We start from the raw sequence: 15,027 nt of genomic DNA on the forward strand, positions 1-15,027 counted from the left end.
CATCACTGATTTGAAGTATAGTAGTTTTTTTTGCCCATAGTTAAATATTTATTATTATACTAAAGGTTTCGATCATAGAAATATATAGAACTATGTCTAATGGAGGACAAGGCTGATCTGCATCCATTGTTTTGGCCAAAGGTAAAAAACGTCTGGTCTATAATCCTGTGTTTGAAGCTTCTAAACGTGTCAGTGTTGAACTGTGACAGCAGGGGGCGCTGTTTACTCAGGCCAGGTCTTCAGAGGGAGCTCGTTTGAAAGACAAAGGCTCTGAAATGATGCACAAAAGTCCGGAACATGAAGCACAAGCAATGAACTGGTTTATTATGTGTTTTTATTTCATTGTTGGGTAAATGTATTGAACGTGTGAGTCAAATTCATTCATCATTATGCTGTGGTCGACAATAAAGCTTTACTATCCAGACTATTCTATTCTAAATATACAAGTGGGAAGAATCAAAAACCTCTAAACTTTTCCCACATTTCATTATTTTACAGCATCAACACAAAATTCATTAAAAACAAAAACGATCATTAATATCTGTGCCAACTTAAATGTACTGGACTTGATTTGGAAAGACACACAGCTCTCTATAAGGTCCCACAGCTGACAGTGACGTCAGAGCAGAAGGAACTCTGAGACAGGTTTGTATCGAGGCTCAGATCTGGTGAAGATCCTGAAGATCACAGTGGCCCCATCATGATTAAAATGACACGTCTCAAACTACAGGACCAACATCTCCAATCTCACAACAATCAAACACAATATCCAAGGACCAAGACGATAGAAAACACAAAATGTCATCTGTAATATCAGATCAATGTAATAATATCATTAAGTAGGACAGATAAAAGCTCCAGGATCAGACGCCTGGAGAGTCTGTGACCCGCGAGGCCTGAAGGACACTTTCTTCTCTCGTCCTCGTCGTTCTTTCTTTGGAGGAGACTTTGTGTCTCAGACCTGTTCTTGATGGAGCTCAGACCTGTTCTTGATGGAGCTCAGACCTGTTCTTGATGGAGCTCAGACCTGTTCTTGATGGAGCTCAGACCTGTTCTTGATGGAGCTCAGACCTGTTCTTGATGGAGCTCAGACCTGTTCCTCTGAGCCGTGATGCTGATCCTTCTGTTTATTCTCCTGGGCTCAGTCTGAGGCGTCTGATCTGGAGCTAAACATCTTCAGGACACATTAGTCTGTTACCAGCTGTGGAGAAGCAGAGATCAGATTAGCTTCAAATTCCAAATAATTAATAACAACTAATTTTCACATGAAATATTTTATTAACCGACACTGGAATATATGAAAGGATAAAGTCTCCAGGTCTGTTTTTAATTAAACATAACCTGGTTATAATTTAAAAAGAGTCTTTGCTGATGTGGGACCTTTAAATGAAGAATGGATTTGAACAAAGAAAACTCTTTAAAACAAACTCCAACAGCCTCAGTGATTTTATTCAAAGAGACAAAAACAGACAGAAAATGCGGCTCCAGGTTCAGAACAGTTTCATAAAGTCAGGACTCACCTCAGTGTCTCCAGTCGACAGTGAGGGCTCTGTTTAAGGACGAGGAGCTCCTTCACGTCTGAGTCTCTCAGACTGTTCCAGCTCAGCTCCAGCTTAGTGAGATGTGAGGGGTTGGACTTCAGAGCTGAGGCCAGAGAGGAACAGCTGATCTCTGACAAACCACAGCTCCTCAATCTGAATAAAATAAATTAAATGATTAAAATTCAGAGTTAAAACAGATAAAACAAACACAAGGACTGACATCATGATTAATAAACGACATTTATTAGCACTGAATGGTTAATAATTAAAACCAATAGAATAAAAGAAAAAACTCATTAAAGTCTAATTCTTTCTTAAAACTTGATGAAATGTAGCTTGAACAATATAAGAAGAAGAAGAAGAAGAAGAAGAAGAAGAAGATCTTTATGTATACAGCGCCTTTCATAGACATGGTAACAAAGCACTTTACATGAGACAAATGTACATTCACTCCACACTCGGTGGTGGAAAGCTACTTTTGTAACTTCAGTTTCCCCTGGGGGAGACTGACAGAGGCGCTTTCGCAACCACACACATCTGCGCCAACGGACCCTCTGACACCACCATACATACACTCTCACACATCATTCCTCCTGGCCTATTTTGCATGTTTTTAGTGGTAGGGGAAACCGGAGTGCCCGGAGGAAACCTACGCAGACACAGGGAGAACATACAAACACCACACAGAAAGGCCCCGTCCAGGTGGGAATCGAACCCGGACCTTCTAGCTGTGAAGCGAGAGAACTAACCGCTGAGCCACCGTGCCGCCAATATACAAAATCTTCATGTATAAAAAGCATAAACTGAGAAATGCATTTAATTCATTTTGTTTTGTCCTTTCAACCATTTACAGTGTTCTAAAAGTCTGTTGGAGAAGACTTCTAGGGCCCGATCTTGTGCATCAAAACGGAGACGATAGCGTGACATTTTGCGCTCAGTCGGGGCGCACTTTGTGATCTTGCCACTCCAGACTTGGCGCATTTAAGTGGGTTGAGACGCACACATTTTCCTCCAACCAGATCGACTCCGCGTCCAGAAGAGTGGTTGTGTGGGAGTGGGGGGTGAACATGTGCTTTTGTTTTGCTTCGCGTTCACGCCAAGCGCGGCCGATCCGCGCCAGAGCGGACGCTGTAGCTCTTTTTCTCTGGAGACGTGAACATCGTTTAGCTCACGATGGGGTAAATAAAGTTTTTAGTTTGACCTGTGAGAGCCTAAGGCTTAAGAAAGGACGCAAGCCAGCGCAATGTAAACGAGGAAGTGAATGTCAGCCGTGTTTCCATCAGTGCAGTCACCTCCTCTTGTGACGCCCCCTCACTGGTGGCGGAGGCGAATGGCACATACAGCTCCGCCATTCGGAAAATAAGAGCCTGCGCCGCCACAAGATCTGGCCCCTAGACTTTCACTCTTCTGGAAATTAATTTATTTTTATCGTGAACAAATCACAAAAAAATCCTTAAAACTGTTTTGTTCATAGTTTGTGTTAAAGTTTGAGCCCTGACACAGAGACAGTGAACTCACACGAGAGTCTGCAGGCGACAGTCTGTGTTTTGCAGAAAACCACACAGATGAGACACTCCTGAGTCGGACAGGTCTTCGTTCCTACCCAGGTCCAACTCAGTGAGATGTGAGGGGTTGGACTTCAGAGCTGAGGCCAGAGAGGAACAGCTGATCTCTGACAAACCACACCTCCTCAATCTAAATAAGAATAAATGAAGTGATTAAAGTGCAGAGTTAATACGGAAAACATGCAGAAAAAACCCAAAGGCTTTATCCGAATGTCCACACTATTCCCTAACCCCTCATTCACTACATAGGCCCGCGCAATATAGTCGACTATATAGTCACTGATTCTGTTGGAGATTCGGACACAAGCCAATACTTTCTCCGCGCTGCGTGACATCCCGCGGGCTGTGGCTGCAGATAGTTTTTTTTATTTTTTTTTATCTGAATTTATTTTTTGTTATAAACGTTTATTTTATGAAACAGAACGACTGTTTTGGCACTTTTACAGGCTTTACTATCATCACAAAAATAGGGAAAAAAAATATCACTCCAGCTTGAGCTCAAAAGACTTGCCGAAAGTCGGTCACAGGCAGGTGTCCGAACTCCAGCAGATTGAGTGACTACAGCTGCTAAAAGTTTGCGACATTCCGGGAATAATATATTTCTGTGATAAAGACCAACCAGACTCAGAGACAGTGGAATATTTATGGATTAATACGAGTCAGATACGCTTTTACTTCACATGGATTTTACATGAATGGCTTGGATTATTCGAGAAGAAGCTATCGGTCATTTAACAGCTCAAGCTAAAAGTTAGCAGCTAACGTTAGCATCTTTTCACCGTAACCGTTTACATTTAGGTCGTTTATTCTTGAACAAAATACGCAACACACGACTGAAACAGCTGATTTACTTCAGTCGTGTTGTTTAGTTCAAAGACCTGTCTCTGTCAGGCTCTTCTCCGACTCTCGCAATGCATTGACCCATTTACTGACCATCGATGCTCACTACTTTTTGAGATGCATTGTGGGAAATTTCGAGTGGACTACTATTTTCTCTCTGGACATTCGGACACCCCTACAAAATGGCGTGAGTCACTATATAGTGACTATATAGGGAATAGTGTGGACATTTGGATACAGCCAAAGACAGATGTCTCCATTAATAAACAACATTAATTAAAACTGAATAGTTGATAATAAAATATAATACATTTTTCCACACACAGTTTAAAGTCTATTTCTTTCCTAAAACTTAATAAAATACAGTTTAAACATTTTACAAATCTTAATATATAAAAAGCATAAACTGATAAATACATTTCATTGGTTTTGCTATGTCTCTTTTTAAATCATTTACAGAGTTCAAAAGGTCTGTAGGATCAGACCTCTAGACTTTCAACACAAACAAATCACTAAAACTGTTTTGTTCATAGTTTGTGTTAAAACTTGAGCCCCGACACAGAGACAGTGAACTGACCTGAGAGTCTGCAGGCGACAGTCTGTGGTTTGCAGAAAACCACACAGATGAGACACTCCTGAGTCAGACAGGATTGTGTTCAGATCCAGGTCCAGCTCAGTGAGATGTGAGGGGTTGGACTTCAGAGCTGAGGCCAGAGAGGAACAGCTGATCTCTGACAAACCACAGAGACTCAATCTGAATAAAGGATAAATGTAGTGATTATGCTGCGTTTACACATAACGACGACAAGTCACCAATGCCACGAATCCACATTCGTGGCCGAGGATCACGAATGTGGGTGATTCGGGGTAGTGGTTTCACGCGCCGCCACGAACTGTTGCGACCTGTTACTTCGTGTTACGATTAATGGCACGAATTATTACGCACGGTCACGAATATGCGCCCGCACTGCTGCGCGCTGTTGCGAGCTGCTGCGAGCTGCTGCGAGTTATTGGGAATAGTCGGGTTCTGTCAAAAATCTGTCAAGAATTGGGCGATTGTGGACAAGATCGCCTGCCGCGCACACCGGGCTGGAGGCGGAGCAGAGACGTCTCACTCCGCCGTGCGCCCCTGACTCGTTGGGCTCTCGCCAAATCGGGTTAAACAAAAAGCAAATACACCAGCTCAGGCCTGGCCATACACTGAAGAATAGCAATAGTTTTTCACAGTCTATGGGACAGTCACACCAGTTCAACCCCGCTCCTGTCAATGCGTAACACAGGCAAACGCATCAACAAACGCACGCGCTTCATGTCAGATAAGTCCGTGCAAGAGCCGCACATTAAGGGCTGACTTTACTCCACAGAAGAAGCATAAAAACACTACACTCACTGTGCACTCGATCTTCTGAGGATCCGTCGAACTCGCTGCTCTTAAACCTCTTTATCCATGATTCTCACTCGTCTGGTCAGTCATCAGCTCCAGCTGGAAAAAAACTTCATAATCCACAAACACAGGCGTGTCTTCACCTGCCCCGCGCCCATCGCTTCTTGTTTTTGGTGTCTAAGGTTGTAAATAAGCCTTAACTTGTCTGTGGTGTAGCTGCTGGAACCACGCGCTGTTGTTTTGGTGCGAGGCAGCGTGGAAGATGCATTCAGGGACAGTGGGAAAGACGCACTTCTTACCGTCCCTTTTTCCCCACAAACGCGGGGAAAATCGTGACAAATATATAACAGTGGGGTTCTCCAGCGGGGGGGCAATAGGGGTGGCAGGGACTGGCAGGAACGACCGCAAGAGGAGGAAAAGCACCTGAGGAGCGGCGGCGGCAGGTGCTGTCCTGGGCCTGGAGCGCGGACTGGCCGAGTTTGTGTGACTTTTCTTTTGCTGCTGCAGGTCCGAAAATGTACTTTTCGGCGTAGCGTGTGTTTCCATCAATTTTGTGCGTGAAAACAGTGATTCTGCTCAACAAATGCTGTACGAATGCTGTACGAATGCCCTCACGCTGAATTATGAAGCGCCACGACTCATCACGAAAGGACACGCTCCGCTGCGAACTCCGCGAACAGAGGGTGATTCGTGACATTCGTGGAAGATTTTTTGACTGACAAAAACTTTCTCCACGAACATCACGAATGTCACGAACTGATGCACTCTGTTAAGAATCCCATTAAGACGCGTTAAGTCATGTTACGAACGTCACGAATGACGAAAAAGTGCCATTCGTAACACATCATGCCTATGTGTAAACGCAGCATTAAGTCCAGAGTAAAGTCAGAGGAGTTTCTGTAGCTACAGCTGAACATCTGAGACTCTGGTTTGGAGCAGGACTCAGAGGTCAGGGGTAAATGCTGTAGATTTTCATCTCCTACACTTTACTTCACTCTCAGAGAACGGTTACGTCCCATCACTAAATTTCAGAGATTAAAGGATGAGGAGAGTGGAGGATGGACAAGTGAGAGCCGTCACAGACCTGACACTGACCTGAGAGAGGAGAGCTGACAGTGAGGACTCTTCAGACCAACACACAGCGCAGACACTGAGGAGACTCTCAGTTTATTATGACTAAGATCCAACTCTCTGAGATGGGAGGGGCTGGAGCTCAGCGCTGATGTCACCACTTCACAGTGAAGATCTGAGAGTCCACAGCAACCAAACCTGTAACAGACGTTAGAGCGACATGTGAGTGATTCTAACAGGTCTGTGAAGCTTCTGTCTGTGACTGAGGACTCACACAGCCTTCCTGCAGTTCCTCACCGCTGGGATCAGTCTCAGTTTACCCTGAGGAGATGTGTTGTACTTCCAAAGGTCCAGCTCCTCCAGGACCTGCTCTGACATCTGCAGCATGTAGGCCAGAGCCGAGCACTGGATCTCAGACAGTTCCTCCTTAGATCCACCTCCAGACTTCAGGAAGTCCTGGATCTGCTGCTGCACAGACTGGTCCTTCAGCTCCATCAGACAGTGGAAGATGTTGATGCTTCTGTCGGGAGAGACGTTCCATGAGCTCATCTTTTTGAGGTTTTGTATGACTTCTGTGATTTCTGATTCCTTTATTGGACTCAGCAGAGCTCCTAAAAGTCTGTGGTTGGACTCCAGACTGAGGCCATGAAGGAACCGCACAAACAGGTCCAGGTGGCCGTTTGGACTCTGCAGGGACTTTTCTACACATTTTCTGAGGAACTCATTTGGACTTAACCCTGAGACGGTTCCTTCACTTCCATAAAGAAACTCCGTGACCATCTCCTGGTTGTCCTTAAAGCAGTGGTGAAGGTAAACGGCTGCCAGAAACTCCTGCACGCTCAGGTGGATGAAGCAGTAGACTGACTGGTTGAAGACACTCTCTCGTTTGAAGATCTCAGTGCAGAGTCCGGAGTAGACCGAGGCCTCGCTCAGGTCCAGACCCACCTGCTCCAGGTCTTCTTGGTAGAACATGATGTTTCCTGTCTGCAGATGCTCAAAGGCCAGTCTCCCCAGCTTCAGGAGCAGCTCTGTGTCGGCCTCTGTCAGCCCCCAGGTCTCAGACCTGACCTCTGTTTGTGTCTGTTTGTACTTCCTCTTCCTGTGCGTCTGCACCAACAGGAAGTGTGCGTACATGTCCGTGAGGGTCTGGGGCAGTGGTCCGCTCTGATGGCTTCTCAACACGTGGTCCAGGACTGTGGAGGTGATCCAGCAGAAGACTGGGATCTGGCTCATGTTGTGGAGGCTGCGGGAGGTTCTGAGGTGGGACAGGACTGTTTGAAGCTGCTCTTCATCTGAGAACCTCTTCCTGAAGTACTGCTCCTTCTGTGGGTCAGTGATGAAGCCCCTGACCTCCGTGACCCTGTGCACGCACCGCGCTGGGATCTGATGGGCCGCCGCTGGGCGGGAGGTGATCCATATAAGGGCGTGAGGAAGCAGAGCGCCTCTGATGAGGTTCACCAACAGTACGCCCACCTCTGACCTCTGTGTGACCTCGGAGATGAGCTCACAGCTGAAGTCCAGAGACAGTCTGCTCTCGTCGAGGCCGTCAAAGATGAACAGGAGTTTACAGACGGACAGAGTGTGGGCTGTGAGCGTCTGTGGGGCAGAGAAACACAACATTTAACATCCATGACTTTACACCACTTTCCTTCAACCCTCACTTTAAACCAGTGAGTGGTGGAGCTACAGTGTGAGGGACTGCAGGGTTTACAATGGATTTAGCATTTCTCTAACGGGTTTGTGGCGTCAGTCTCCTGACGGGTGTGAAGGCTGACGGCCCACTTTCAGTGTCATGTTTCATTTTGAAGTGAAGAAAGGACTGGAGCATTTCCTACTGAATACACGGCGCTGGGCGTTTGGAACATTGGTCTGATGGATGTTCATCTTTATAACCGCGATGTGTCTCTGCCTCAGTCTGTGCTGTAAAGCTTTCATCTCCATCTGTTTAATCAAGTGCATTTCTTCCACCTGCTTCCTTTTTGGCCACAAGAGAGTGAGAGGATTAGCTCTAGGAAGCGCGTGTGAGCCGCTGCTTTGACCATGAACAATAGTTTGAAGCGTTTGGTGCAGTGAATGTGAACACAGACTGAACTAACAAACGCCCTGAGAGCCAGGAGTCATTTCAAAAGTGTTTGAGACTTTGAAATATATGATGTGAAAGGTAAAGCTTTCTATAAATGAGAGTGACCTGTGGATCCAGCGCTGGATGGAACACTTGGATCAGCTCCATCAGACTGTAGCGCCCCCTTCTGACCAGGTTCATCTCTCTGAAGGACAGTGGCACCACCAGCTGCAGCTCCTGGTTCTCTGAGCCCTGGGCCCAGTCCAGACAGAACTTCAGGACTGAGAAGGTCTTCCCCACTCCAGCCACGCCCACAGTCAGCACGGCTCTGATGGAGCCCTGCTGCAGCGCCCCCTGCTGCTGCTCAGGGGGCAGAGCTTTAAAGATGTCCTGGCACCTGATGGTGATCTCCTGGACCTGCTTCTTCTTGGACTGTGTCTCCAGACTCCTCTCCTCAGGTTGGGCTCTGGCCTCTTCACTGAGGCCCTCTGTGATGTACAGCTCAGTGAAGATGCTGTTCAGAAGAGTTCTATCTCCTGATTCTTCACTTCCCTCTGTCACACTCTCACATCTGCTGCTCAGGCTCTGCTTATGCTCCTTCAGAACCTTATGGAGACCTTCACCTGGACACAGAGGAGGAGACACCTGTTAATGTTGATGAACAGGTCTCTTATTCCCTGCTGTAGTTGATGAGTCTCAGACTGAGCAGACTCACCTGGTGCAGGGCCTTGAACCCCCTGATCAGGACTGTTGCCTGTGTCTCCACACTGAGGCCAGGCGTCCTGCTCTGACTCTGTTTCTCTGTGACACAAACACACAGCACTGAGCACGTCTTTAACATCTCACAAGTTACAATCACAAATATAAAGCACAGTTTAGTTCTTACTGTGAGTCTGGAGCAGGTTCACCACTGAACTCTAGAGGGAGACCTTTAGACATGTCGCTCTTCATGGACAGAGCCGACACTGAGGCTGTAGATCTGTGTCTGTGGAGAGAACAATAATCTACTTTTGCTTTGTCTAAAAGCACATTTGTCTTTGAAGGAGGTTAAAGTCGATAAGAAACGACTGAACTCACTTTGTCCCACAGAGCTGTGGCTCAGTGCTGCCCTCTGGAGGCTTTGCTTTTCCTCCTGCCATTTCCCGGAGTCTCGTCCTGGGGGAGCGTCAGAGCCGTTAAACACAGAGATAAACCTCCTCATTCAGTGCAACACAGCACATTCTCATCCGTCCGGTCATGACATAAAGCTTTATAACGTCTTATTGGCTGAAACCAACGAGTCGATATAATCACAGCAGTGCTGCGCTTCACACTGACCATAGTTTCTGAAAACGGAGCGTGAAGCGCGAGAGCTGAGTCCAAACCAATCAGAGAAAACTGAGAGGGAGGAGTTACAGAAACTCTCCTGATCCAAACACATGTTTATTATTCACATGAAGGCGACGTTACTGTAGAATATAAGTTATGCACCTGTGAAATAATAAACAAATATAGCCACAAGCAGCGATTATCGGCCCTCGCCGACCGCCCCGCCCCCTTTTGTCTCCCTCAGTGTAAATTTACGGTATTGTTACTTTATGTTTGTTTGTTTTTTAAGTTTTTCCCGAGGGTCTTAGTTTTAGGATTTTTGGAATGTGCTAATGTCCCCTCTCGGTATCTGAGACAATGCTGAGAACTCTGCTCTTAGTTTATACATTATACAGAGAGAAATGTGACACCGCGATCAAAATTATTATGCAAATGATATTTTTCTCTGATTTCCTAAACTGTCGACTCAAATGAGAGTCAGCCTCATTTTCAAGTCTGTAACTGATCGAGGATCATTTAAATGTGGTGGAAAAAATCTCCCAGTGAGAGTATTTTAAAATATATATATATATATAGTAAAAACCTCAACCTCAACCTCTCTTGTAATTAACTGTAGATTGTTACTAGACATGTTAATATTTTTTTTATTTTTTATTTACTCTCATTCTAAAAAAAAACAAAAAAAAACAAACCCAGGTCATGTGTTTCTGCTGCAGGTCATGTTTGTCCCAGTTCCTCTGAGTCGTGGTGCAGCAGGACTGATGTGGACAGATGTTATAGAAGAAGCTCATGAGGTTCTTTTTTTTCAACAGTTTCTATAGTAACTATTTTCTCCAAAGTAAAAGTAGATCTACCACAGTCCTGTCCACATCTGTCCAAGTCCACATCTGTCCTGGTCCACCATGACCCACCATGACTCAGAGGAACTGGGACAAACATGACTTTACAGCAGATACAGATGTTAGGGTTTGTTTGTTTGGGTTTTCTTTTTTTTTTAGAATGAGAGTAAATAAAAAAAAAAAATGTTTTATTAGATACAGGATTTTCAAATATTTTTCTTTTTGTATAATTTTCCATACGTTATGTTTTGACAAAAAAAAAGACAAAAATCCAGAAAAAAAGTGACAAAAATCCAGCAAAAAAATGACAAAAATTCAGCATGGTCCGTCAGTGAGTCTCACATTAATCTGAAGTGTTTCCATTTCCCCACGACACCAGTGTGAGAACTCTCTGTGACTCAGTCTCAACATGAAAGAAACACTCACACAACCCAAAAGTGAGTCTGTGTGAAATGTGTGAGGAAAGGATCAGTGTGATCATGTTTCCACTGAATCTCTGTTCAGAAGCTTTGAAACAGACGAGGCACTGATGGAAAATAAATGAATCCTAAAGCCTCACCTGGATCAGCAGTGGAGATGTTCCTTTACAGCAGTGTTGTTCAGCCTGAGGAGAGTTTCCCTGAGTCTGAGCTGCAAAGGGAGCAGGAGGTTTACAGGAAAGCATGTGACCTGCTTCAGCCAATCACAGAGCAGCTCACCCAGCTCTGTGTGTGTGTTGTTGACACAGGGACGGGCTCCGCTCAGAGTCACGTGACTTCACACACTGCAAAAAGTACCATCCTAAAAACAAGGAAAAAAATCTTAAAATAAGACATTTTGTCTTGTTTTAAGGAAAACATTCTGCCAATGGGGTCAGTGTTTTTTTCTTGCTAAGAATTCTTATTTCTAGAATATTTTTCTCATCATAAAACAAGAAATAAACACTAAATTTGAGCAAATAAAGCTAGAATTAAGCAAAATGTGCTCAGAAAATGGAATAATGTAAGGAAAACATTCTTATTTAGTGAAAAATTGTGGATATTTTACTTAAATGTTGCTTGATTTAAGTAAAATGTTCTTAATAAATACTAATATTTAAGGAAAGTATTGCCCGGAGACCCGCCTCCATGATGTGGAGCCAGGCTGATGGTCAGAATCACCTGCTGGAGGATTCACCTGTTGTACATGTTTTTAGTGGTAGACACGGGGAGAACATGCTCCACACAGAAAGGCCCCGTGAAGCTGAGGCTCTAACCGCTGTGCCACCGAGCCGCCCACTTTAAAGAATGGAATGTATTTTTTCTCTGTGAGAAGCAGTTTTTACATTAAGAGTTGTTGATCTTAGTTTTTCTTAAAATAAGAACACATTTTCTTTGTCTAAAACTGAAGAAGATTCAAAAAGTTTTTCTTAATAAAAAAATAAGCATGTTTTTTTTAATATATATCTGAACAAGAAATGGCTAGATGTTATTTCCTAAAATAATGTTGTTTTTTTTCAAGAAAACTTTGCTCTGTAAGACATTATTACTTTTTAGGGAAAAAATACGAACTCATTTCTTAAAGCAAGAATTTTTTTACTTGCTTAGAATCCACTTTTTGCAGTGCAGTCCTTTTATGGAGTTTGTTTTCCTGAATTCATTCAACCTCTGACCATAAACACAGCTCAGTCCTGTAAGGAAGTGAACTCAGACACATGTTTTAGCTGAGTCGCAGTGAAGTTTTTCTACAGAGGGACTATAGTAGTTTTTTCTTGCCTATAGTTAAATATTTATCATTATAGTAAAGGTTTCAATCATAGAAACATATAGAACTATGTCTAATGGAGGACGAGGCCGATCTGCATCCATTGTTTTGGCCAAAGGTAAAAAACGTCTGGTCTATAATCCTGTGTTTGAAGCTTCTAAACGTGTCAGTGTTGAACTGTGACAGCAGGGGGCGCTGTTTACTCATGCCAAGTCTTCAGAGGGAGCTTGTTTGAAAGACAAAGGCTCTGAAATGATGCACAAAAGTCTGGAACATGAAGCACAAGCAACAAACCGATTTATTATGTGTTTTTATTTCATTGTTGGGCAAATGTATTGAACGTGTAACTCAAATTCATTCATCATTATGCTGTGGTCGACAATAAAGCTTTACTATCCGTACTATTCTATTCTAAATATACAAGTGGGAAGAATCAAAAAACCTCTAAACTTTTCCCACATTTCATTATTTTACAGCATCAACACAAAATTCATTAAAAACAAAAACGATCACTAATATCTGTGCTAACTTAAATGTACTGGACTTGATTTGGAAAGACACACAGCTCTCTATGAGGTCCCACAGCCGACAGTGACGTCAGAGCAGAAGGAACTCTGAGACAGGTTTGTATCGAGGCTCAGATCTGGTGAAGATCCTGAAGATCACAGTGGCCCCATCATGATTAAAATGACACGTCTCAAACTGCAGGACCAACATCTCCAATCTTACAACAATCAAAAACAATATCCAAGGACCAAGACGATAGAAAACATAAAATGTCATCTGTAATATCAGATCAATGTAATAATATCATTAAGTAGGACAGATAAAAGCTCCAGGATCAGACGCCTGGAGAGTCTGTGACCCGCGAGGCCTGAAGGACTTCACTTTCTTCTCTCGTCCTCGTCGTTCTTTCTTTGGAGGAGACTTTGTGTCTCAGATCTGTTCTTGATGGAGCTCAGACCTGTTCTTGATGGAGCTCAGACCTGTTCCTGATGGAGCTCAGACCTGTTCTTGATGGAGCTCAGACCTGTTCTTGATGGAGCTCAGACCTGTTCTTGATGGAGCTCAGACCTGTTCTTGATGGAGCTCAGACCTGTTCCTCTGAGCCGTGATGCTGATCCTTCTGTTTATTCTCCTGGGCTCAGTCTGAGGCGTCTGATCTGGAGCTAAACATCTTCAGGAAACATTAGTCTGTTCCAGCTGTGGAGAAGCAGAGATCAGATTAGCTTCAAATTCCAAATCAATAATTACAACTTATTGTCACAAGAAATATTTTATTAACCGACACTGGAATATATGAAAGGATAAAGTCTCCAGGTCTGTTTTTGATGAGGATAAATCATAACCTGGTTATAATTTAAAAAGAGTCAGTTTTGCTGATGTGGGACCTTTAAATGAAGAAAACTCTTTAAAACAAACTCCAAAAGCCTCATTGATTTTATTCAAAAAGACAAAAACAGACAGAAAATGGTTCAGGTTCAGAACAGTTTCATAAAGTCAGGACTCACCTCATTGTCTCCAGTCGACAGTGAGGGCTCTGTTTAAGGTCGAGGAGCTCCTTCACGTCTGACTCACTCAGATCGTTCCAGCTCAGGTCCATGTAAGTGAGATGTGAGGGGTTGGACTTCAGAGCTGAGGCCAGAGAGGAACAGCTGATCTCTGACAAACCACAGTATTTCAATCTGAATAACAATAAATGAAGTGATTAAAGTCCGGAGTGAATACAGATAAAACACCCGCAAAGACATATTGATTAATAAACAACATAAATTAAACTGAATAGTTAATAATAAAAAATCAATAGAATTTTCGTTTGTGTTAAAACCTGAGCTCACACAGAGACAGTGAACTGACCTGAGAATCTGCAGGCAACAGTCTTTTTCCTGAAGAAAACCACAAAGATGAGACACTCCTGAGTCAGACAGGTCTTTGTTCTCACTCAGGTCCAGCTCAGTGAGATGTGAGGGGTTGGACTTCAGAGCTGAGGCCAGAGAGGAACAGCTGATCTCTGACAAACCACAGCCCCACAATCTGAATAAAGAATAAATGAAGTGATTAAGTCCAGAGTTAAGTCAGATAAAACAAACACAAGAACTGGCATCTTGATTGATAAATGACATGAATTTAAACTGAATGGTTAATAATTAAAACCAATAGAATATAAGACAAACTGTTTAAAGTCTAATTCTTTCTTAAAACTTTATGAAATATAGCTTGAACAATATATAAGTCTTAATGTATAAAAAACAAAAACTGATAAATGCATTCAATTAATTTTGTTGTCCTTTCAAACATTTACAGTGTTCTAAAAGTCTATAGGATAAGAATTCTAGAGTTTCATTCTCCTGGAAATTAGTTAAATTTTTGTCATGAACAAAACAAATCATTAAAACTGTTTTGTTCATTGTTTATGTTAAAACTTGAGCCCTGACACAGAGACAGTGAACTCACATGAGAGTCTGCAGGCGACAGTCTTTCAGTTGCAGAAAACCACACAGATGAGACACTCCTGAGTCAGACAGGTCTGTGTTAAGATCCAGCTCCAGCTCAGTGAGATGTGAGGGGTTGGACTTCAGAGCTGAGGCCAGAGAGGAACAGCTGATCTCTGACAAACCACAGTCCCACAATCTGATAAAGAATAAATGAAGTGATTAAGTCCAGAGTAAAGTCAGAGGAGTTTCTGTAGCTACAG

The 15,027-nt window shown here is 43.4% G+C and overlaps 2 protein-coding genes across 2 annotated transcripts in view; both read right to left on the reverse strand.

Moving 5' to 3' along the window:
- LOC306982382 (NACHT, LRR and PYD domains-containing protein 12-like) overlaps positions 1 to 15,027 on the reverse strand; it is a 194,298-nt gene that overhangs the window by 147,383 nt on the left and 31,888 nt on the right. Inside the window, exons 6-7 of the mRNA XM_079582295.1 lie at positions 14,787 to 14,963; positions 14,190 to 14,366 (exon numbers count right to left, since the gene is read on the reverse strand). Of these exons, the coding sequence (XP_079438421.1) occupies positions 14,190 to 14,366; positions 14,787 to 14,963 (354 nt within the window). The remainder of the gene's footprint in view (positions 1 to 14,189; positions 14,367 to 14,786; positions 14,964 to 15,027) is intronic.
- LOC306982475 (NACHT, LRR and PYD domains-containing protein 3-like) lies at positions 1,517 to 13,935 on the reverse strand (the record flags this gene model as incomplete). The annotated part of the gene is made up of 8 exons (XM_079582411.1): positions 1,517 to 1,694; positions 3,060 to 3,236; positions 4,524 to 4,700; positions 6,426 to 6,599; positions 6,676 to 7,997; positions 8,590 to 9,086; positions 9,372 to 9,448; positions 13,844 to 13,935. 8 exons carry the CDS (start codon positions 13,933 to 13,935, stop codon positions 1,517 to 1,519), a joined length of 2,694 nt encoding a protein of 897 aa, XP_079438537.1.

This window comes from Gobius niger (genome assembly GCF_951799975.1).
Source record: "Gobius niger genome assembly, chromosome: 24".
Lineage (NCBI taxonomy): Eukaryota > Metazoa > Chordata > Actinopteri > Gobiiformes > Gobiidae > Gobius > Gobius niger.